At 40.5% G+C, this 22,946-nt stretch overlaps 1 protein-coding gene across 1 annotated transcript in view; it reads right to left on the bottom strand.

Moving 5' to 3' along the window:
* AOX1 (aldehyde oxidase 1) overlaps positions 1–22,946 on the bottom strand; it is an 85,502-nt gene that overhangs the window by 51,352 nt on the left and 11,204 nt on the right. Inside the window, 13 exon segments of the mRNA NM_001308443.1 lie at positions 4,214–4,306; positions 6,306–6,468; positions 7,457–7,641; positions 8,758–8,867; positions 10,866–10,959; positions 11,146–11,297; positions 14,658–14,750; positions 15,446–15,590; positions 16,189–16,269; positions 16,929–17,018; positions 17,939–18,000; positions 20,390–20,516; positions 22,648–22,756. Coding sequence (NP_001295372.1) covers positions 4,214–4,306; positions 6,306–6,468; positions 7,457–7,641; positions 8,758–8,867; positions 10,866–10,959; positions 11,146–11,297; positions 14,658–14,750; positions 15,446–15,590; positions 16,189–16,269; positions 16,929–17,018; positions 17,939–18,000; positions 20,390–20,516; positions 22,648–22,756 — 1,504 coding nt within the window.

The following is a 22,946-nucleotide window of genomic DNA, read 5'->3' as shown; positions in this document are numbered from 1 at the left end:
GTTACAGTGAGCCAAGATCACAGCACTGCACCCCGGCCTGGGAGACAGAGTGAGACTCCATCAAAAAAAAAAAAAAAAAAAAAAAAAGTCACTATTAATAACACCAAGACAATAAACCTACTACAGTAATTCAATAAGCCAACTGGTATGTCAATCCATGATGTTGTTCTTATTTTTCACTTTTTTTGAATGTAGACCCCAAACATCTCAAATGGAAATTCCATTTGTGTAAGTAAACAAATTTAAATCTTTCTTCTTGACAATACAAAATTATGTCCTCTTGCTAATGCTTATGTATCTCTTTAAATTTTATTATCAAAATGACTTTACTGTTTCTATATAAGCACGATACATATAATATTTTACAGAAGAGTATGATGATATCGTGACTATGTTTGTAGAAAATACTGAGGGTATTACTTCAACCAGAATAGCCTTCTTTTTTTCAATTTTGAGTGAGGAATTATAAGAAATAATTGGCAAAACTCTTAACTTAGACAATCCTGATAGAGAATGAAGCCAAAGGGACCTGCAATTGGAGTAATGATCCACTAATGTTGCTCTTTCTTAGAGCCCCATGGAGCAGAATATCTTGCTGTTGGCTCTATAAATACCTTAAATGTGTTTCATTAACCAAAGCAGACATTAATCAGCACAATGTCTGCCCTGGTGTTTCAAATATGGGAATTTATGGCTTTCCCAGTCGAGTGTGTATTGTGAAAAGAATTGAAGATATGAAGAAAGAAGGAGAGCGAGTGAAGAGACAGACATAAGGCCAGGGTGAAGGCTGTAGCTGAGGAGTGGCCTGCTAAGCCCTGGTGGGTACCCCCATCTGTAACTCACTGTGTCAACATTGCACTCGGTACTGGGACTGAGGCCAGACTCCCAGAGGCTTTCTCTGGAAGACCTGGGGGTGAGGGGCATGCAGTCATGTTGGCCAGGTTGAGGTCAGAGAAAAGCTATGGACACCTCCCCTTCCCATCCTGCAGCTCACAGGATCACCTTGAGCCCTGGATCTTCCTTTGAGATGAGCCTTACAATGCCAGGCTACACATCATATGGCAGGAGGGAAGAGAGAACAAGTCGCCAACACATACTGGTTAAAAATCTTTACTGGGAGAAAAAAGAAGAAACAGGCCTATTTCCAACATAGTGTCCTTTAAGGCATCTGAGCGGGGAGAAAAGCTAAATTCTTTTGTATTTGATTACCAGAATGTGCAGTTTGAGAAAGCCTATTCAGCACATATGAACAATAAGTTAGATACTTGAATCCATCTAAAATGGTATTTCATCTCACTCTTCACTGCAGGGTTTCCTGTTTCAAAGTCCGCCCTGGTCCAGTGAAAGTGCTCCAAGGCTCTTGCTCTATGGAACTGAAGAGAAGCTGTCTGGATCCCCCTGATTAACACATTTCCTTTTCATGCAGATGTTTTGCTTTCCTTTCTGAACATTTGGATTTAATTCATCTAATCCCACAAATGGAGGAGACCTCTCGTTATAATGAGAGCTTTACTTAAGACAGCTGTGAAATGTACAGTTCTCCAGTGCCCTCTGCTGCTCCAGGAACTCGAGAAGAGTGCTCCCCACTCACTACCCAACTACTTAAGGGCCTCAAAAAAACAAAAAACCTCTGGCTGGAGATAGAGATCAGAGATTCTCCAGGCAGGTGGCAGGGCTGGAATATCAGGAGAGAACGGCAGAGTGGCATGTGTTATTTCAGAACATGTTCAACATTGATTTGAAAATAAAAAAACCATATTGTTTTCATAACATAAATGACAAGAAGTAAAATGTCAACCAAATTGTGGCTGACAACTATGCACAGGAAGTAGTGTAATTTCTACAATTAACTTGGTATAAGACGTGTGTAGGATGCACTTATTCCTATTTTATATAAAATTTACTGTTTTGCTGCAAAATAAACACTGTTGATAAGCATTTATTGTTCTAATTTCATATTTCTTTTACTTAAATGTAAACTTCAGTTTTGTAGTTAGTATAATACAGTGCACAAAAAACGGAGTATTGACTAAGTTTTTGTTTTTTCATTTTCAGTTATTGTTGAGTCATCCTGACTTTATCAGCTAGAAAGCAGGAGACTATCGAGAAAAATAATTTAGACTTGGCCCAGGGCTCCATTAAATAAAGGTAGATATTAGGCCACGAATGTAGGGGACTAGGGAAAATGAGAGAAAAGTTTACTTATTGGGGTTCAGGCATGAGCACAGATTGGAGGCAGTCCCAACACTCCAGCTCTATTGACGTAGCTCACACTGCCCTGTCCCCATGGCAAAGGACTCCCCTCAGTTCTCCTCTTCCCCCTCTGCTTCGAGGAGCTGAGATAGTGATGAAAAGGAAAAACCAACAATGAGGTTCTACCAGGTGTGGTTTTTCATATGTTGCAGATGGTAGGAATTGACTTCCTCTGCAAAATATCCCCCAAAGTGCTGAGCTGGGATGCTGCTTGGGCTCTCAGCCTGAACCACATTTGAGTGAAAAAAAATCACCCACATCTTCTTTTTAAAACCCTAAGAAGTTTTTTCATCCTGAAAAGCAAAATTCCAGATAATTCATAAGCTGAGACATTAAGGAAAGACATTCATAGGTATCTGTAATGGGTCTGGGAGTTAACTGACATAACACATTTCACTGTAACAAACAAAACACTTCATCACATTGAAAAAAAGTCTTTTGAAACCATGTTGTGTGAGGCCTGCCAAAAAACTGAGGAAAAATTCCAAAAAATGTCTTTGTCCTACCGTCAAAGATATCATACTTTTTTTTTTTTTTTTTTTGCAGTTAGTTGTGATAAATCTACTGGTGAAAGAAGCTATCCTCAATTACCTGCTTCTGCTTAGTATTTGGCTAAAGATACTATGGAAGGAAGAATGTTGTCTCCTCAAACTGGTGATCTTTTGAAGCTGTGTCAAAATATTTTCAAAGCAAATGAACTGATTTAGGGGAAAAATGCTCTTCGTGAGTGCTGACGTTGCTCTAGCAATGTGGATGTTTGTATGTGTGTGTGAAAAACCACGGGCAAAACAAAAACAAAACTCATCTATGTGGCAGACATATTGCATCTAAAACTTTGTTTTGCAATCAATGATAAACTCTCATTCAAGATCATGCACTATGTGAAGATTTTCCTTTTTCTTTGGATGATTTCAATATCCATTAATTTGTTGTTGTTTCTTTCTGAAGTTTATTCCATTGTCTAAGAAATATTAGGGTATTTATAAGCCAAAGGGTTCAACTATCATATTTGAAAAGAACACCGAGGAGATGGCAGCTGTTTTTAACTTTCAAAACAATCATTTTCAATGGAGTTTGGTGCATTTTAATTTTTAAACATATTGAACCTAAAACCTCAAGGAATACACACCAACATCAATGTTCATTACGACATACTATAAGCTTTCACAACTAAATCCAACAATAGATTCAGTGAACAAATGCTTTAAAAAGCCTTTTCATGTTCTTGACTTACTAAAACTCTCGAGGTCAAGTTTCCTGATAATAATTTCAAGGAAAAACCCACCAAACTGTATCCACTTTACCAACAGGGTGACTTCAGGCATATTTTTATGATGTGGCAGAAAATTCCATTTGAGAGTTAGGAATCCTGTTTTCTAATAGCCTTCATTACGAGAGCACAAAAAGCTCTTAGTACTTACGTTTGATTCAACTCTAAAATGTAACTCACAGAAAAATCACTAGGAGAATAGAGACTAAGGGAGTAAAATATCTTAACATTCAAGCTAAACAAATCAGCAGTTCTTTTTAAAAGCATTATTGAATTTTCATCAACCTCTAGGGGCTGTGTCTTTTCCTCTGAAAATGAAAGCAAAGCAGCCCATGGCACTGCCGCAGAGCGTGGCTTTATTGGACTCTGATGCCTGCAGTGCCCAGGGCAGAAAACACGTGACAAGGTGGCCAGCTCATGCGTGTCTGTGGTACAAGGCCACAGTGCAAAGCACGTAACCTTTAAGACCCAAATCAACATTCTTCTTTAATATTACCACTGCTAGATTTGTCTTTAGTCAAATTCTTCATTGATTTTGGAATTTTAGTTACCCCTAAAGAGGCTGTGAGTTTACCAGAAGCGGAGCTTGGACTTACAGAGCTTGAGTTTCACGGAGAGACAGTGGGAATGTCCAGGTCAAATCACTATAGCCCAGATTGTGAATTTTTAAAAACAAAAAATACCACTCACCTGGTACTTTAATGTACTGCAGTGATGTTTGGAATGAAGATCTTCTAAAGCACTTTCATACTTGTCTGCAAGGCTAGGATAGTGAACTGGATCCTGAAAAGTAGAACCATTGCAGATATTTTAAATAGTTTGAATGCACCAGAATGATTTTGGAAGTGAGGCTAGCATGAGTCTTAGCAAGCATCTCTACTCTGAAGTCTCACATGTACTAAGCACTCACCCTATTCAGAACCCCAGAAATACAAGCAGCTCCCTGACTCAAGGACATATACTCTGAAAGGTGCATACATATTTCCTCATATTATGAATAGCCAGATGAATACGGTAGGTAACTGGCTTCCACCAGCTCTATTTTTCTTATGATTCTCTCATATACTCTCCTAAATGATATGAGGACTTACAAACTGATCCAACAAGAAGATAGAAGCTAAGTAAATAAAATGGAAAGGAAGAAAATACTTAAGCCAGGAAAACATCAGAGTCAAAGTACACCATTGCAAATAAGCATAAAGGTTCCATGTTGCCTGCCAGATGTGTAGAAAGGGGGACACAGGCTGCATCCCTGCCGCTGCCCCACAGGGGAAGGATTCTGGTCCCCAGCAAGAACATTCCTCAGGACTGAGGGAAGTGAGTCGTTTGGTTCTTTACACAAGACTGAACATTGCACAGCCTAGAGCCGGATGGGGGGAAAGACTTTCAACAATACACCTGGTGGTTATTTTTTCTAATTTACATAATTTTAATAGAAAATAAAACCAGCTAGGTGTCATGGCTCATGCCTGTAATTCCAGCATTTTGGGAGGCCAAGGCAGCATGATTGCTTGAGTCCAGGAGTTCAAGACCAGCTTGAGCAACATGGTAAGACTCTGTCTCTACAAAAAAATAAAGAAATTAGCTGGGCATGGTGGTGCATGCCTATGGTCTCAGCTATTTGGGAGGCTGAGGTGGGAGGATTGCTTGAGTCCAGGAAGTTGAGGCTGCACTGAGCTATGATATCACACCACTGTATTCCAGCATGGGTGACAGAGACCCTGTCTCAAAAAAAAAATTAAATAAAACCAACAAAAGCTATTATTTTTAAAGAGAGGAGGGGTATAAGACTACAAGGCAAAAGCTTTAAATTACATCGCTTGAGTCACCCAGAAATTATATTAGTTTGCTACTAATTGGAGGAGTCTATAATTGGTTACCTGGTGACAATATGTCACTTATCTATGATTTCAAATTTTCATTCTTAATAATGTGATACTACCCTTCTGGTTCCTAGTTGCTCCCACCTACACTGAGAAGATACCCTCAAAAGCAAGGATAAGAGACTTTGTGTCTCCTATTTAAAGTGAACATACTAACTTCTATACCACAGGAAGACTGTTCTTGGCTTCTAGTCTGTTTTGGTCAGCTGGTTATAGCATGGGGTTTGTGAGGCCAATGAGGCTCAAGTCTCCTTTGGGTCTAATGGATTTATTCAGATAATTTTTTTAGTTGTGTCCTCCCCAGCCAAGAATCTTGTAGCTTTAATTGTTTGCCCTAAGAGAGACCAGGCAAAAGAATGCATGGATTGTCACTACTATTACCATGACTACTACTACAGATTTCCTCTGAAGCACTAGGGACCATATGAAGCCCTTTTCCTACAATGACGCATTTCACAGTCATCTTGTGCAGTGGCTGCCATCATGGCCACCTTACGGGCTAGGGAAATGAAGCTGAATCCGGAAAAGAACACCAAACACATGAAGTCAACCTCAACGTGAAGGTAACAGCTCAAGAGGAAGAAATGCCCTACAGAGGGAAAACATACTCAAATCATTAGCAAGTTTTCTGAACGTGATCTGGAAAAACTACCAGTCAGAAACCAAATAATTGAGTGGTGTTAAATACAAGCTTGCTCAACTCTTGGCTCTACTTTCAATTCTTCCCTAAACTCATACCCACCCACAGACAGGCTGAGGGATGCTCAGCAAGTGCGTGTGTTTCTAATGTGGATTGTCTTTTTTATTCTACAGCTATTTGGTAGGGAGTCATTGCCTCTACTTTTGGTGTCATGATAGCTCCCAGTACTGGGGAAGTTAATGTGTAAACAGTTGTTTACCATCTTTTTCAAAATCTGTGACACTTCCAGGTAGAACTTGAAGAGGAAGCTGATGATAAGAGTCCTCTTGAACTCCACTTTCCCACCTGGCGCCGAGCCCAAAAGGGAGACTTCATTCAGAATAAGCCTGCAGGCTGTATCCAGCATCTCTTCGTTCCAGTGCCTGGAAAGTCCAAAGAGAAGACTCCTAGCCTGACAGGGTTTATTACCCCATATCTTCATCTAATGGGTAAGACAAATAGCCATAGTTTAATACAGGAAATAAGAGTACAAGCTCTGGATCAGGCAGCCCGAGTTCAAATTGGCCCACCATTCTCAAGGTCGCTAGCCTGGGTCTCGCCATGTCCTCACCTGTAAAAGGGGAATATTAGAACCCAACTCACAGAATGATCTAGAGAAATAAATGACAACTCATATAAAGTCCATAGTCCAGGAGTAACTGACCCTCATATCACTAGGACATTTATTGCATGCCAAGATCTGCTTTTAGCACCTTATATGTATTCACTCATTTAATCCTCTCAACTGCCCTGTGAGGTAGGTATGATCACCCATCTTTGACAGCTAGGGAACCAAAGTACCAATATAATTAAGTAAGCTGACTGAGAGCATGGAGGAGTTAACAGAGGGTAAACTGAGATTTTGGCCAGTCTGCCTTTCTCAAGTTTTAAAGCTCATGCTTTTAATCACTATGCTTTGTTATGGCAGCTGATACCAAGTAATGCTCAAGAAATATTAGCTATTAGTATCATCTTTAGATACAGGAAGTCAGGTAAGCAAATGCCTTTAACAATTTATTATAGAACAAACTCACATAATTGGTTTTTCATCATGGCAAATTATTCTCCCAAAATAAATAATACAAATTTGCACTGTTGGGGGAGGGCTTCTCTGTCTGTCTGTCTCTCACACACACACACACACACACACACACACACACACACACGCAGAGTATATAATTCCCACTTCAGAATTCACTAACATCAAGACATATGGAAATAATAACAAAATCTTACTGTAATTCCCAGCCATTAAATAGAAAGGTATGGAACACTTTTCTTCTTGTAATCACATCTCACCACAAAAAGGGCTCCTCTAATACTTGGAGTCTAAGGACAAGTATTAGAGGAGCCCTTACCTCTAATCCTTACCTTCCAATGAGTTTCTGGCAGGAATTCTTGGCACAGATGGTGGCTGGACCAACGCCTCCATATGAGATGCATAACTCTCTAATAATGCCATCCCCTTCTCCAAAAAAGACTCTCATTCCTGAATTGACTATCGCTAGCGCATTCTCCTGTCGCTGGGCTTGTCGGAAGGCTGACACAAATTCCCACTGAAAGAAACAGTTAAGTGGCACATGTAGAAACACTGAGCATCACCTATGCACTGGGCAGTCTGTGTGTCTTGAGTATCACCTACACACCGGGCAGTCTGTGTGTGTTGAGTGTCACCTACACACCAGGTAGTGTGTGTGTGTTGAGCATCACCTACGCGCTGGACGGTATGTGTATGTTGAGTATCACATTGATATCAGATATGCAGCCCCCAGCATCTCCAGAAAATCATTCTCTGTTATTGAGGCCACCCAGTGTGTGGCTCTTTGTTATGATAGCCCTAGCAAACTAATACATCCTCTGAGGCAGGCTTGATTATTCCCATTTTACAGATGAGGAATCCAAGGTGCAGAAGGATTCAGTAATTAGTTCAGGCCTTGAAACCAGGATTCAAACCTGACTCTATCTCATGCAAAGCCTCTTGTTTTTTCCACTAAGTTCTATTGCAAATGTATTTTTAGGCTTTTTTCAAAACCCAAGATATAGGTAGAGGCATACTCTTCATGTCATATTTAGGGAGAAAGGCTTATGGGACAAAAACCTTTTAGAAAGTTACTTTAGAGCTTGGGGTAGGGGGAGAAAGAGCACGAATGGCAGAGATAAGGCTGGGAGTGGTGGCTCACACCTGTAATCCCAGTACTTTGGGAGGCCGAGGCAGGTGAATCACCTGAGGTCAGGAACTCCAGACCAGCTTGGCCAACTTGGCGAAACCCCGTCTCTACTAAAAATGCAAAAATTAGCTGGGCATGGTGGTGCGCACCTGTAATCCCAGCTACTCGGGAGGCTGAGGCAGGAGGATCGCTTGAACCTGGGAGGCAGAGATTGCAGTGAGCCAAGATCATGCCACTGCACTCCAGTGTGGGCAAAAGAGCGAGACTCGATCTCAAAAAAAAAAAAAAAATCTCCTAATTCGAGGAATGATAGGGGCATGCGTAATATAAGGAAAAGGCAACTATTCACAAGTCTTAAAATAATGACCTCATACCACTTCCTGAAGTTGAGCCTTTATCTCCCACATAAACACTTAACCTTTTTTCTTATTCCACCATATGCTGGAATAAACAAGCCATAGCATCACAGGTGGAACTGGGAAATTGACAGTGGGATGTTCTCACCTTCCTTGAGTAGGGGATGTTCACTGAGACCAAGATTTCTTGAGGCTTAAGATCTGCATTAGGGCACTTGCTGAGGAATTGCTCATTTAAAGGAATCTGTCGTTTTCCTTCTGTGGAAAGAAATGACACTTTCCCTGGGATCTGTTTGGTCTGTTAAATAACCTTCCAAAACTTGGGAAGTAATTCCACCAAATACCTGAGGAAACCAGTTGTTCAGGGAAACAGGTGCTCTTCCTATGCTTAGCAAATCTTTTACCCTATAATGCGTCTTGCAATGTTTCTTCTAGTCTAGGCCCCATCTCTTTTTGTTTTCCTTGCTTTCTCATCGATAAAAACATCGACTGGGCGCGGTGGTTCACACCTGTAATCCTAGTGTTTTGGGAGGCCAAGGCAGGTGGATCATTTGAGGTCAGGAGTTTGAGACTGGCCTGGCCAACATGGTGAAACCCCTCTCTGCTAAAAATACAAAAAAATTAGCTGGGCATGGTTATGCGCACCTGTAGTCCCAGCTACTCAGGAAGCTGAGGCAGGAAAATCACTTGAACCCGGGAGGGAGAGGTTGCAGTGAGCTGAGATCATGCCACTGCACTCCAGCCTGGATGACAAAGTGAGACTCCATCTAAAAAATTTTTTTAAAAATAAAAAATAGATTTAAAAAATAGATGAAAAGATCTCACAGAGTAGCCCAGAGTTTCAGGTAGAATAGAACCTTAGCAGTCCTCTTCCTGACAACACAATTCACTTAAAACTTTACAAGTAGGGAGTAAATATTAATATCTCTTTTGATATTCTGATCAAGTCAGCCAACAAATATTTATTGTTTATAAGCAGGAACCCCACTAGATACAGTCATGAATAAGAAATTATCTTTAATAAATTTGTATACTAGTGAGGTGTTATCTTACTTTTTTATATCTTGTTCCAACACCTGAAGAATTTTAGTTCTTTAATTAATATATAAGGAAGAGGAACAGTTTAAAACTATAACAAAATACTGAAAGCTAAGAAGCTTTTGATGTCTATATTCACATCACAAAACCTGTTTCTCATAGTATGACTTTTAAGGGGATGTTACTCAAATTGAAAACCCTGAATGCAAATCTTCCTCTTTAAGATAGTTTTGTGACCAAGCACCGTGGCTCATGCCTGTAATCCCAACACTTTGGGAGGCAGAGGCGGGTGGATCACCCGAGGTCAGGAGTTCGAGACCAGCCTGGCCAACGTAGTGAAACCACATCTCTATTAAAAATACAAAAATTAGCTGGGCATGGTGGCACATGCCTGCAGTCCCAGCTACTCAGGAGGCCGAGGCAGGAGAATCGCTTGAACCCAGGAGGTAGAGGTTGCAGTGAGCTGAGATCGTGCCACTGCACTCCAGACTGGGTGACAGAGCGAGACTCCATTTCAAAAAAAAACAAAAAACAAAAAAACATAGTTTTATGGTTTAAATGATATGAAGAGTGAGTATTTAACAATGCAGATGATAGAAAACTAGTCCATATTTTTTAACGAAAAAAAAATACCCCACAAACTTACAGAGGACCAATTAGAACTTCCTAATAATTTTCAAGCAAGTTGGAAGAAGCAATAAATTAGATGTTGCGGACTTAGTTTTAATAACAAAAATCAAGTAAATAAATATAGAATGAGGCCCAATCATTTTTCACCTGAAAAAGACCTGTACGTTTCCATCAATGATAAATTAAGTGTGAGCTCAAAGCACGATGTGGGTGCCACAACACTCCTGTACCACCTGGAGAATGTCTTCAACAAAGGGACCCAATAGTTCTCAATAGCATGTAGTTCCCAGCAATAATCAGATCACATCTGGACATTAACCAACACAAACATGTCCAGTGCAGGGTGACCAGTATGAGGAAAAACAAACAAACAAACAAACAAACAAAAAACCAGAAAGACACAGGGGAAGAAAGCCTCTGCTATTAAGACAAGACAAGACTCACAAAATTTCCAGTATCCAGAAAAGCAGAGAAATTTATTGATATTATAGGGAAAAGTCATCTTCAAGACTGGATTTCCTGCCTCCCCAGAGAGAAAAAGGGGTAGAGAAACAGCTTAATAATCTCCAAGTAGGGGCTGTCACTTACCTTTTGATAGCAAGTTGAGGGTACAGTTACCCACAGCCAGGATGGGATTCAGATCTGAATCTGGATGCCTGCTAATGATGTGTCCCCCTAAAGACTTTTTAAAATAATGAGTTATTTTCATTTATGTAATCACAAAAAAGCAAGTGCTAAAATAAGGATTAAGCAAGGCTTTGGAGAACTATTTTTTTTTGTCTGTTCCAAAAGAATGAAAATGTCATGATTCATCAGGGAGAGTCACCCAAGGGATGCATACCAGAGTTTACTGTCATCAGATACATACAGCCATGTTCCTGATCTGGGACCCAGCCAGAGTTCCCAAATGCTTCAGGAGAGCATGGTACATCTGTGTCTTCTCCTCTGGAAGCTTCTGGACTACATCAGCCAAAATGTCCTTCACCTGGGCTAGGCTGAGACCAGCACCAAGGGTGAGTCCTGAAATGAAGTCATTTGTAAATAACACAGTGTGATCACTGCTGACCTGAAAATGTCCATTAGACCAAAGCTACAGACATAGAATCTTTATATTGGATACATGCTGCCCTGCTTATTAGTGATGGTGGTGATGGTCAGTGATAGTGGTGATGGTGATGAAGGTAATGGTAGTAATGAAGGTGGTGGTGAGGCGATGGTGGTAGGGATAGCAGTAAGGGGGTGGTGTGGTGGTGGTGATGAAGGTGGGGGTAATAGTAGAGGCGATGGCAGTGATGTAAGTGGTGGTGATGGAGGTAATGAAGGCTGAATTCTTTGAACACTCACTCTATCGAGTATTATGTTGAATGCTTTAGATAATCTTAAATCTGAACATACCTATGAGATATTAATAGCCCCATTTCACAGATGAAGAAACTGAGAGTTAAGTAACTTGCCTAAGATCTGACAGCTAATATATGCCATTGTCAAGAGTTAGATTTCAGAGGCTGTACTGCAAACCCACATTTCTATTGCTTCTTATCATTGCCATTAAATCAATTTCCTCTACAGGAGTAGAAAAACCAGTCTGTAAGCTGTTGAATACATAAACTCGCTACTGTGGTTTTAAAGAGCAAAGACTGTGTTATATTCATCTTTATCTTCTGTCCAGCACTTAGCACTGTATCCTTCATTGAATAGTTGTCATTTGTCACATTTCTCTGATATTGCAGACAGAAGAAGTTCTTCAGTAAAAACTGAACTATTCAGACAATTAGTATTTAGATTAACTTTAGAGAATTCTTCCCTCAGTCTTCCTCCAGAATGTTATCATTCTTTTTTTTATGCTTTCTGCCCCCATTTTCTTTTTCTTTTCTTTTACTTTAAGTTCTAGGATACATGTGCAGAATATGCAGGTTTGTTACACAGGTATACATGTGCTATGGTGGTTTGCTGCACCTATCAACCTGTCATCTAGGTTTTAAGCCTTGCATGCGTTAGGTATTTGTCCTAATGCTCTCCCTTCCCTTGCTCCCCACCCGCCAACAGGCCCCGGTATGTGTTGTTCCCCTCCCTGTGTCCATGTGTTCTCATTGTTCAACTCCCACTTATGAGTAAGAGCATGTGGTGTTTGGTTTTCTGCTCCTGTGTTAGTTTGCTGAGAATGATGGCTTCCAGCTTCACCCATGTCCCTGCAAAGGACATGATCTCATTCTTTTTTATGGCTGCATAGTATTCCACGGTGTGTATCTGTCACAGTTTCTTTACCCAGTCTATCATTGATGTGCATTTGGGTTGGTTCCAAGTCTTTGCTATTGTAAATAGTGCTGCAATATACCTAAGTGTGCATGTGTCATTATAGTGGAATGATTTATAATCCTTTGGGTATATACTCAGTAATGGGATTACTGGGTCAAATGGTATTTCTGGTTCTAGATCCCTGAGGAATCACCACATTGTCTTCCACAATGGTTGAATTAATTTACACCCCTACCAACAGTGTAAAAGCATTACTATTTCTCCACAGCCTTGCCAGCATTTATTGTTTCCTGACTTTTTAATAATCACCATTCTGACTGGCATGAGATGGTATCTCAGTGTGGTTTTGATTTGCATTTCCCTAATGATCAGTGATGATGAGCAGCATATCAAAAAGCTTATCCACCACGATCAAGTTGGCTTCATCCCAGGGATGCAAGGCTGGTTCAATATATGCAAATCAATAAATGTAATCCCTTACATAAACAGAACCAGTGACAAAAACCACATGATTATCTCTATAGATGCAGAAAAGGCCTTTGATAAAATTCAACATCTCCTCATGTTAAAAACTTTCAATAAACTAGGTATTGATGGACCATATCTCAAAATAATAAGACCTATTTGTGACAAACCTATAGCCAATATCATACTGAATGGGAAAAAGCTGGAAGGATTCCCTTTGAAAACTGGCACAAGATAAGGATGCCCTCTCTCACCACTCCTGTTCAACGTAGTATTGGAAGTTACGGCCAGTGCAATCAGGCAAGAGAAAGAAATAAAGGTATTCAAATAGGAAGACAGGGAGTCAAATTGCCTCTGTTTGCATATGACATGATTGTGTACTTAGAAAACCCCATCATCTCAGCCCAAAAACTCTTTAAACTGATATGCAAATTCAGCAAAGTCTCAGGATACAAAATCAATGTGCAAAAATCACAAGCATTCCAATACACCAACAATAGACAAGCAGAGAGCCAAATCATGAATGAACTCCCATTCACAATTGCTACAAAGAGAAGAAAATGCCTAGGAATACAATTTACAAGGGATGTTAAGGACCTCTTCAGGAAGAACTACCAACCACTGCTTAAGGAAATAAGAGAGGACACAAACAAATGGAGAAACATTCCATGCTCATGGATAGGAAGAATCAATACCATGAAAATGGCCATACTGCCCAAAGTAATTTACAGATTCAATGCTATCCCCATCAAGCTACCATTGACTTTCTTCACAGAATTGGAAAAAACTACTTTAAATTTCATATGGAACCAAAAAGAGCCTGTATAGCCAAGACAATCCTAAGCAAAAAGAACAAAGCTGGAGGCATCACACTATCTGACTTCAAACTATACTACAAGACTACAGTAACCAAAACAGCATGGTACTGGCACCAAAACAGATATATAGATCAATGGAACAGAACAGAGACCTTAGAAATAAAACCACACATCCACAACCATCTGATCTTTGACAAACTTGACAAAAACAAGCAATGGGGAAAGAGTTCCCTATTTAATAAATGGTGCTGGGAAAACTGGCTAGCCATATGCAGAAAACTGAAATTGGACCCCTTCCTTACACCTTATACAAAAATTAACTCAAGATGGATTGAAGACTTAAATGTAAAACCCAAAACCATAAATACCCTAAAAGAAAACCTAGGCAATACCATTCAGGACATAGGCATGGGCAAAGACTTCATGACTAAAACACTAAAAGCAATTGCAGCAAAAGCCAAAATTGACAAATGGGATCTAATTAAACTAAAGAGTTTATGCCTAGCAAAAGAAACTAGCATCAGAGTGAACAGGCAACCTACAGAATGCGAGAAAAGTTTTGTAATCTACCCATTGACAAAGGTCTAGTATCTGGAATCTGCAAGGAACTTAAATAAATTTGTAAGGAAAAAACAACCCCATCAAAAAGTGGGCAAAGGATATGAACAGACACTCCTCAAAAGAAGACATTTATGTGGCCAACAAACATATCATTCTTATAAGAAGAGAATCTCTGTGTGTATTATAATTAGGAATCATTCTTTTTCTGCTTGTCTGCTGGGCAATGTAAATAAATTGATTAATGCATCTTAACTAAGAAAACAGGGACTTGAGAACTCACCATTATATGCATGGTTTACAACACTCAGTTCTTCAATTCTATCAGGAGAAATTACAACTGGGTGAAAGACGCCTTTAAATTTCACTTCAGGCCCTAAAGGATCAAAAAAAAAAAAAAATCAATAAGACTAGAATAAAGTAACTAACTGCCTTTTAAATTTGAAATTATTATTAAACTAATATCTTTAAATATCTAAAAATTATGTATCTTTCTATTCATCTGTTTATTGCCAAATCACATACAGAGAGAATGGCTGGATAGATTTTCATCAAACTTGGAAGACTCTGGAATTGTCAACCTTGAAACTTGGGCCATATGGCATATTCAAAATTCTCTCTGGGAAGACTCTAGGGGCTGCTCCTCAAGCTGAGCATACACTGGATGCAACAGGAAGACCCTGTAGCGGTTGTTTAAGTAAAACATATACCTACTGAGACACCCTGAGAGAGGAAACAAAGAGCAATTTGAAATTTGAGGCCCAGATTAGTCCCTAAAAGGAAAGACAGGACAGCTGTCACTGGAGCTCCTGCTGCTGGTTTGCTATGGAGCAAGCCCCTTCGGTGCAACTCTTGACACTGCTCCAATAAGAGGCAAGAGGAATCTACTTAATAACAGTTAGAAAGTCTCTTGAGCAATGCTCAGGAAGTCTGGCTCAAATGATTAAAAATGCTATTTCAGACTGCTTTTCCTGAGAACACATGTATATGAAGTTTCCCCAGCCCACCCCGGCCCCATCCCAAGCCCTTTTTCTCAATTTCCCTATAAAAAATCCCTGGGGTTCTACATACCCACAGAGGTGTTTCCCATGATAACAGGAGCCTGGGGATACTTGAATTTAAATTCCAGCAGTTCCTTCAGGGTCACGGGGGAAAACCACATCATTCTCTCACTGCCAAACACCCTGGTCCTTTGCGGCTGTTTCTCAGCCATTATCTATTGAAAAAGCAATAGGGATTCAAGGTACCCAATGATGCCATCTCCACCTGTTTCCACTCAATCATTAGTACTGTAGATACAGAAGGAGAAAATACATATCTTCTAAAAAATAAAGTACAAAGTGACCTAAAAGTAGAGCTTTACAAGGAATTAGAATTCAGAATAAAAGTACGATGGTTCTTTACTCCTGGGAACTGCTTGGTCTGTCTCCCTTTGGTGCTCTTGTCTCAAAGAACATCATTTTAATGTTAGCAAATATAGTAACATGCTGAATCTTGTTAAATCATTCTATGGAGGAATAAACTTCAGCAAAAGTGAAAGTAGGAAACATGTCTATACCTACAAACACTGTGATTTCACGATTTTATAGATGCTATCTGCTGCTTCTTACAGTCAACTCAGCTGTCCCCCATGGGGACCCCACCCCCATTCCTCCTCCTCTTCCTTAGTCCATACTCTTTAGACCTTGAGCTAAGGATGACAGAGAGGCCTTACCTATTTGCCAATCAGCTTTTGAGAGAACCCATAAACAAATACCCTTCCTGATATTTCACCATGAATTCTTCTAGGATGAGCTCAACATTGCTTTACTCACCATTAGCTCAGGAGGAAATATCAGTTCCTGGGTTGGATCCAATGGCAGAAACTCCTCTTCTGCGAAGAGTTTTGGACTTGTCTAAAAAGAGAACGTATCAGAAATTACTGTTATCGAGCAACTTTAAAATCCTTTGTGGAATAAGGTCAAAAGATATAGACACACGGTCAGATACAGCAAACCGACAAAAAAGTCCACTGGCCAGCCACAATCCCCGCGCTCCAAACCAAGGGCTCTAACACAAACCTCGTCATCAGCAACTCAGTGCTGATGCCAATGGGCCTCTGGAGGCCTCAACTCCCTGTACCTTCTCTTTGGAGTCTGGGGACAGTAGAAGAGGAGGCAGCAACTGCAGACACAGCTGGAACAAGAACGGCTCCCTGAACCTCTCCTGTCTCTACTTGTTCTACCTGTTCTTTTATTTTCATGACATCTCCACTTTACTTCTGGCCCTTGAAAAATAACTTGAAAAAATGCTTTTAAAAGCTAAGAGACACTAAGGAACCAATGTGTTTTCCCTCCTGTAGATAACTGTATTTAAATGGGAATAATATCTGGAATGAGGACAAAGTTGCTGCGATATAATTTTTTTTATAGAGAGATGTAGTGAGAATGGGAGAAGGCACATGTTGACATACCTCAAGTTAGTCAACTTGGGTAGCCATTTGTTCTTCCTAAGAGTATGTTGGCTCTTGTTCATGTCCTGAGAAAGCCTTATAAAAGCTTTATATTTCACTGACCTTACTTCCTTCCTCAAATTCTGGCAATCCATTGATTCCTTGATCCAAACAGCAAACCCCATTTTCTTTACTTTGACAGCAGCCCGAAGTCTAGTGGACAAAAAACAAATCACTAGGAATTTATTGCTGATTCTACGAACTAGTAAATAAAGCAGGTGAATACCAGTTGAAACATAATGCTGAATCAATATCGTTAGATGCCATGAAAGAGAGCCATTTGTACTTAAACATATCCAAACCAACATAAATGAAAAACCTGAGCTTATAGGAAATTTTGAATAGCAGTGATTACTAAATAAGTTAAAAGACATAAAGATCTTATAACTAAGCATGGCACATAGCATTAAATAGTAAATATTAATAATGATTAACTGTTAATATTGTTAGTATTTTAAATATTAATAATAAATATTAACAGGTATTGTTATTGTCATCACTATTCTTATCTATGATATACTGAATTCATTGTTTAACTTCCAGAGGGCAATCTTATATCCTTCATTTCAACTTTGTTTGTTCATTTATTCATTCAACAAATATTGAGTAGCCACTCAATGACTATATGGTGACTGGACCCGGAGATATACAGCCTCTACTGTGAAGCAGCCCACGGTCTGGTGAAGACATGGGATAGCAAATGATCAGTTGCACCACATTGTGACCAAAGCTGTGACGGGACATGTGTATGCCCATCACATGTTTGCAGAGGGCTATAGGAACACCGGGCCAGGGTACCTGACCAGGCAAAGAGGTCAGGAAAGACCTCTTGGAAGCAACGACACACAGCCAGTGTCAAAATGCTCAGGTGTTCATTATGCGACCACCAAGGCAAGCTCAATGAATGAGGTTAAGTGTCCTGCTCAAGATCAAATAACAAACAGCAGCTAGAAACCTGGAGATAAGAAGTAGCCATGTATTAGTAAGATGGCTGCCCCCCTAATTACTGACAACCGTTACCATTTCGTTTCACTGGGGAAAACATACTCAAACATGTGGTCCTTTCCACTTACTTTACAGAAAGTCTTGCATGCATCAATTATGGGCCTGTATCCAGTGCAACGGCACAGGTTACCTGAAGGAGAAAAACCCAGCTCTGTTAGCCAAGTGACCCAGATAGAGGCACAGTCTACCAAGAGTGTGATGGAAATGAGGACCCTATCATAGAGGAAAGATCTGTTTGACATTTTAGTCCACCTAATCTACAAAGTCAGATCTTTTCAACAGCAACTTGGGATATTTCATTAAGAATCTTGAGGCAGATTTTAAAAGCTCAGGTATTTGTACTTTCTCCTGTAAAGTTATGCCTTCTGCTTGTGACAGGTGCTCAAACAACACAATAATTTCAAGCCAAAAACTTGCTCTACAGTCACATTCAAGAGCTAAGCCTTATTTTTAAAACAATTTATTTTTATTTTTGAGACAGGGTTTCATTCTGTCGCCCAGGCTGCAGGTGCGGTGGTGCAGTCTCAGCTCATTGCAACTTCCACCTTCTGGGTTCAAGCAATTCTCCTGCCTCAGCCCCCCGAGTAGCTGGGACTACAGGTGTGCACCACCAGGTCAGGCTAGTTTTTGTATTTTTAGTACAGACGGGGTTTCACCATGTTGGCCAGTCTGGTCTCAAAATTCCTGACCTCAGGTGATCCACCCACCTCGGCCTCCCTAAATGTTGGGATTACAGGCGTGAGCCACTGTGTTCAGCCAACCTAATTTTTTTTTTTAAAAGTAAAATCCATTTTATTGAGCTGTTATTGACATACAAAAAGCTGTACAACTTGGTGAATTTGGAGATAAGTCTTACACCCATGAAACCATCACCACAGTCAATGTTATAAACATATCTATTACCTCTAAGTTCCCTCTCACCATTTATTTATTCATTTATTTTGTGATTACTATAACATCTGCCCTTTCAGCAAATGTTTGAGTACACAATACAGTGTTAACTATAAGCATTATGCTATACAGTATCTCTAGGACTTACTCCTTTTGCATAACTGAAACTTTTTACCTTTGACGAATACATCTTTGTTTTCCCGTTCCCCAGGCCCTGGTAATCACCATTCTATTCTCTACTTCTATGAGTTTGACTACTTTAGATTCCTCATATAAGTGGGCTCATGTAGTATTTGTTCTTCTGTGCCTGGCTTATTTTACTCAGCATAATGTCCTCCAGGTTCATTTATGTTGTTGCAAAGGTAGTTATTAAACTGTGAAAGCAGTCGGGCACATTATTTATTTATAATAAATCATCAGGCCAGCGTTTCTCTCTCAGTGTGGTCCGGTGTTCCTCCTCCACCCCTAAATCTGAAGTCTTATTTAAAAAACAATATTACTGAGTCAAACTCTCTAGGGGTGGGTCCCAGGAATCTTCATTACCCACAAATTCCCATGTATGACCTAAGTACCCTGAAATCTGAGAACCCCTTATCACTTGTTTACATCATAAACAGCCATGAAATCAAATTCATGATAAGATCTAAAGGAAATCAGGCAGAAGACAGTTTATGAGCGATGTCTCTCCTTTCTACATCCATTTGTTCTGGTTTTCCTTGGAACATTTTTGCAGAGTAAGTGTACATATGAGCTTTAGGCTCATGTTCTCTAGCAGAGAAATGAGGTCTTTGGGAGGCCTGAGACAAAGACAAATGGAGCCATGGAGAAGTTCACCAGAAACAGAACTTGAGAGGGTATCACTTAAAAAAACGTGTTTAGAATCTTGTTGATGAGGATGTCCCCCCACCACATACACACTGAGCTCCTGAACTTGACAAAAACGCTCTAGGGTGGATAGACAGTTCTTTGCAATAAGTATCAAGTATCACCATAAGATCTCAGTCTCTGACTTTATGCTGTAACCATCGCAGCCCTCTGATGTTGAATATGGTCCTGAAAGCACCCACCACCCAGTAGGGAGGGTGGTGAGGGAGCAGCATGTGGAGATAACAGGACTCTTCCCAAGGGCTGATGAATAACTGGCTTTCTAATGATTATAAAAACAAAAGAGACTTCAGAAATACATCAGCCAAATGCAATGTGTGGGTTGGTTTGAATCCTGATTTGAACAAACCGATTCTTCCACTTATTGGGGGTGTAACTTTGAACAAATCACTCTCCCCAAACCTCAGTTTCTCCATTTATGAAATGGGGATAACAATAGTACCTATCTTATAAATTTTTTGTGAGGATCAAATGAGATAATCTTCAAATAGTATTTAATACTATTAAATGTGTGTGGCACATGAAAGGTATCCAATATTAGCTGTTATCATTATCATCATCATCGTTTAAAAGTAAAAGCATGAGGGGAGGCTGAGGCACAAGAATTGCTTGAACCTGGGAGGCGGAGATTACAGTGGGGCCAAGATTGCGCCACCGCCCTCCAGCCTGGGCAACAGAGTGAGACTCCGTCTCAAAAAATAAATAAATAAATTAAAAAATAAAAGCATGCATATATAACCTACCACCAAGGGCATCAGTTAACTGATCCAGAGTGGGCTCTGGGTGGTTCCTGAGCAGCGTGTAGATGGACATCACCATCCCAGGTGTGCAGAAGCCACACTGGGTGCCATGACACTTGGCAATCCTCTCCTGGAAGCACAGAAAGGTTAGAAATGCAGAATTTGGGGCCCCATCCCGGGCCTAATGAATTAGAGCCTGCATTCTAGCAAGATCCCCAGGTGATTTGTCTGCATGTTAAGATTGCAGCAGAGGCCCCTGAGAGCCCTTCTCATCCCAGGCACCTCCCTCCCCAGGGCTGGGTTGTTGTGAGGTTGGGCCTTATCTGCTTTTGAGCTTCACTTAAGGCAGTGGTTACCACTCTTGAGAATCACCCGGAGAGTGTTAAGATTTCAAGCCCCACGCAGCACCACAAACCAACTGACAGAGTCTCTGGGAATGGGGCACGGGCATACATCTTTTAAAGATTCCCACATGGTTGGTTTCAACGTGCAGTTGTGGTTGTGAATTACTGAGATAAAAGAAATCCTTCAGAGAAATAAACCAAATTACACTCAAGTTGAGAAGTGGAAAATAAATAAATAAATAAAAAATAAAATGCTTTTGTTTCTTTTATACCTTTCCCTCCCCCTAGCATTTTTGCTTTGGAGTCTAACTTCTAAGGTTCAAGTCGATTTTGGAAGCTGTCTTCTGGCAACATTGTAACAATGGGAGTTCCGCATCAATGAAGAAATGAAAGGGTATTGTATGCCTGTGTATGACCAGGTCTCACATGGGCATCCAGGCAGAATTCTCTCCCTCTAGTTAATGATATGTCATAATGATCCAGGCAAAATTCTCTCCCTCTGGGTAATGATCTTTCAAATAAACAGAATCCAAGATTCCTTCAAATCTAGCAAATTTGAACTTGGGTCATTTTCTATGTTGCTCCTATCTTTTCCTTCTATCTTTTCTCATAGTTGATCTTCATTAACTTCAATAAAAATGAGGAAAAGTGGCTTTTTTTCTTTTTTTTTTTTTTTTTGAGACAGAGTCTTGCTCTGTTGCCAGGCTGGAGTGCAGTGGCATGATCTCAGCTCACTGCAACCTCCACCTCCCAAGTTCAAGTGATTCTCCTGCTTCAGCCTCCCAAGTAGCTTGGGACTACAGGTATGCACCACCATGCCCAGCTAATTTTTGTAGTTTTAGTAGAGACAGGGTTTCACTACATTGGCCAGGATGGTCTTGATCTCTTGAGCTCGTGATCTGCCCACCTCTGCCTCCCAAAGTGCTGGGATTATAGGTATGAGCTACCACGCCTGGCCTAGAAATGGCATTCTTATGGGCAATATATACATAAAGACTCAGGTGTCTGAAGATGCCTTTTTACTTGAGTCTAAAACTCTAACGAGGTGCTTCTTTAGAAGAAAAGCCAAAAAACTTATTGACAACTCCTATCATCTGTCTTCCAAACAAGCTCTAAATATAACAAAGCTTTTTGGTAGCTGAAATTTTCACTCAGCCTTAAGATCATGTTGTTTTCCACTTTATAAAAAAAAAAATAAAATTATATCCCTCAATGCACATGGCTCTTCTTTCTCTTTCTTCCTTCATCCTTTCTTTCCTTCCTTCCTTCCCTCCCTTCCTCCCTCCTCTCTCCCTCTTTTTCTCCTTCTCTTTCTTACAACAGGGTCTCACTCAGTCACCCAGGCTGAAGTACAGGGTGCAATCATGGTTTACTGCAGCCTCAACCTCCCAGGCTCAAGTGATTCTCTCACCTCAGCACCCCCGAGTAGCCAGGACTACAGGTGCTCACCACCACACGCGGCTAATTTTTGTACTTTTGTAGAGACATGTTTCACCATGTTGCCTAAGCTGGTCTCAAACTCCTGGGCTCAAGCAATCCACCTGCCTTGGCCTCCCAAAGTGTTGGGATTACAGATGTTAGCCACTGCACCTGGCTCTTGTTTCTTTATGAGTTTGGAAGATGTCAAATAGATAGGTCCCATCGAATTAGAACACAAAAAACAAACCCACAAATGTCAGGGCATTCTTAGAGAAGAAAAGGTTTTCTAGCCTTCCAAAAGCATTTTTCCAACAAGTTAGTCAGAAACACTCACATATCCCAATATGCCAGGCTTCACTCTTGTTCCCAACTAGGTTGTATCTGTTGGAGTGGCCGAGCCAGCAGGCCCCAGGCTGCTCCGCTCTCTTAATCTCAGGGACTCAATGTCATGAGGTTTCTAAAGCACAGAAAGCCTATAAGGAAGAGGCACATCCTCACCTGAACAGGATGAATTCTGGTGTGGGTGCTTCCTATGCCTTCTACTGTGGTGACGGCAGCACCATACAGAGAACAGATGGGAATCAGACAGGCATTGGCTGGGTGATGCCTTCAGAATGCAAAAGAAAAGCACAAATTACAAATTATGTCGCATACAGTGGGAAAGGGGCCAGGCATTCACTGAGCTTCTCCACTGTGGCAGGTTTTTGTATAATGTCCCCAGGTTTTACACATACATTTCCTCCTTAGCTCAGGCACAGGCCCATTTTAGAGAAGTGGAATCTGAGGATCAGAGTGAT

The sequence above is a fragment of the Pan troglodytes genome, chromosome 13 (genome assembly GCF_028858775.2).
Source record: "Pan troglodytes isolate AG18354 chromosome 13, NHGRI_mPanTro3-v2.0_pri, whole genome shotgun sequence".
NCBI classification, from domain to species: Eukaryota; Metazoa; Chordata; class Mammalia; order Primates; family Hominidae; genus Pan; species Pan troglodytes.
Note: the sequence above shows the minus strand (reverse complement) of the source record. Positions and strands in the feature narration are given on the sequence as shown.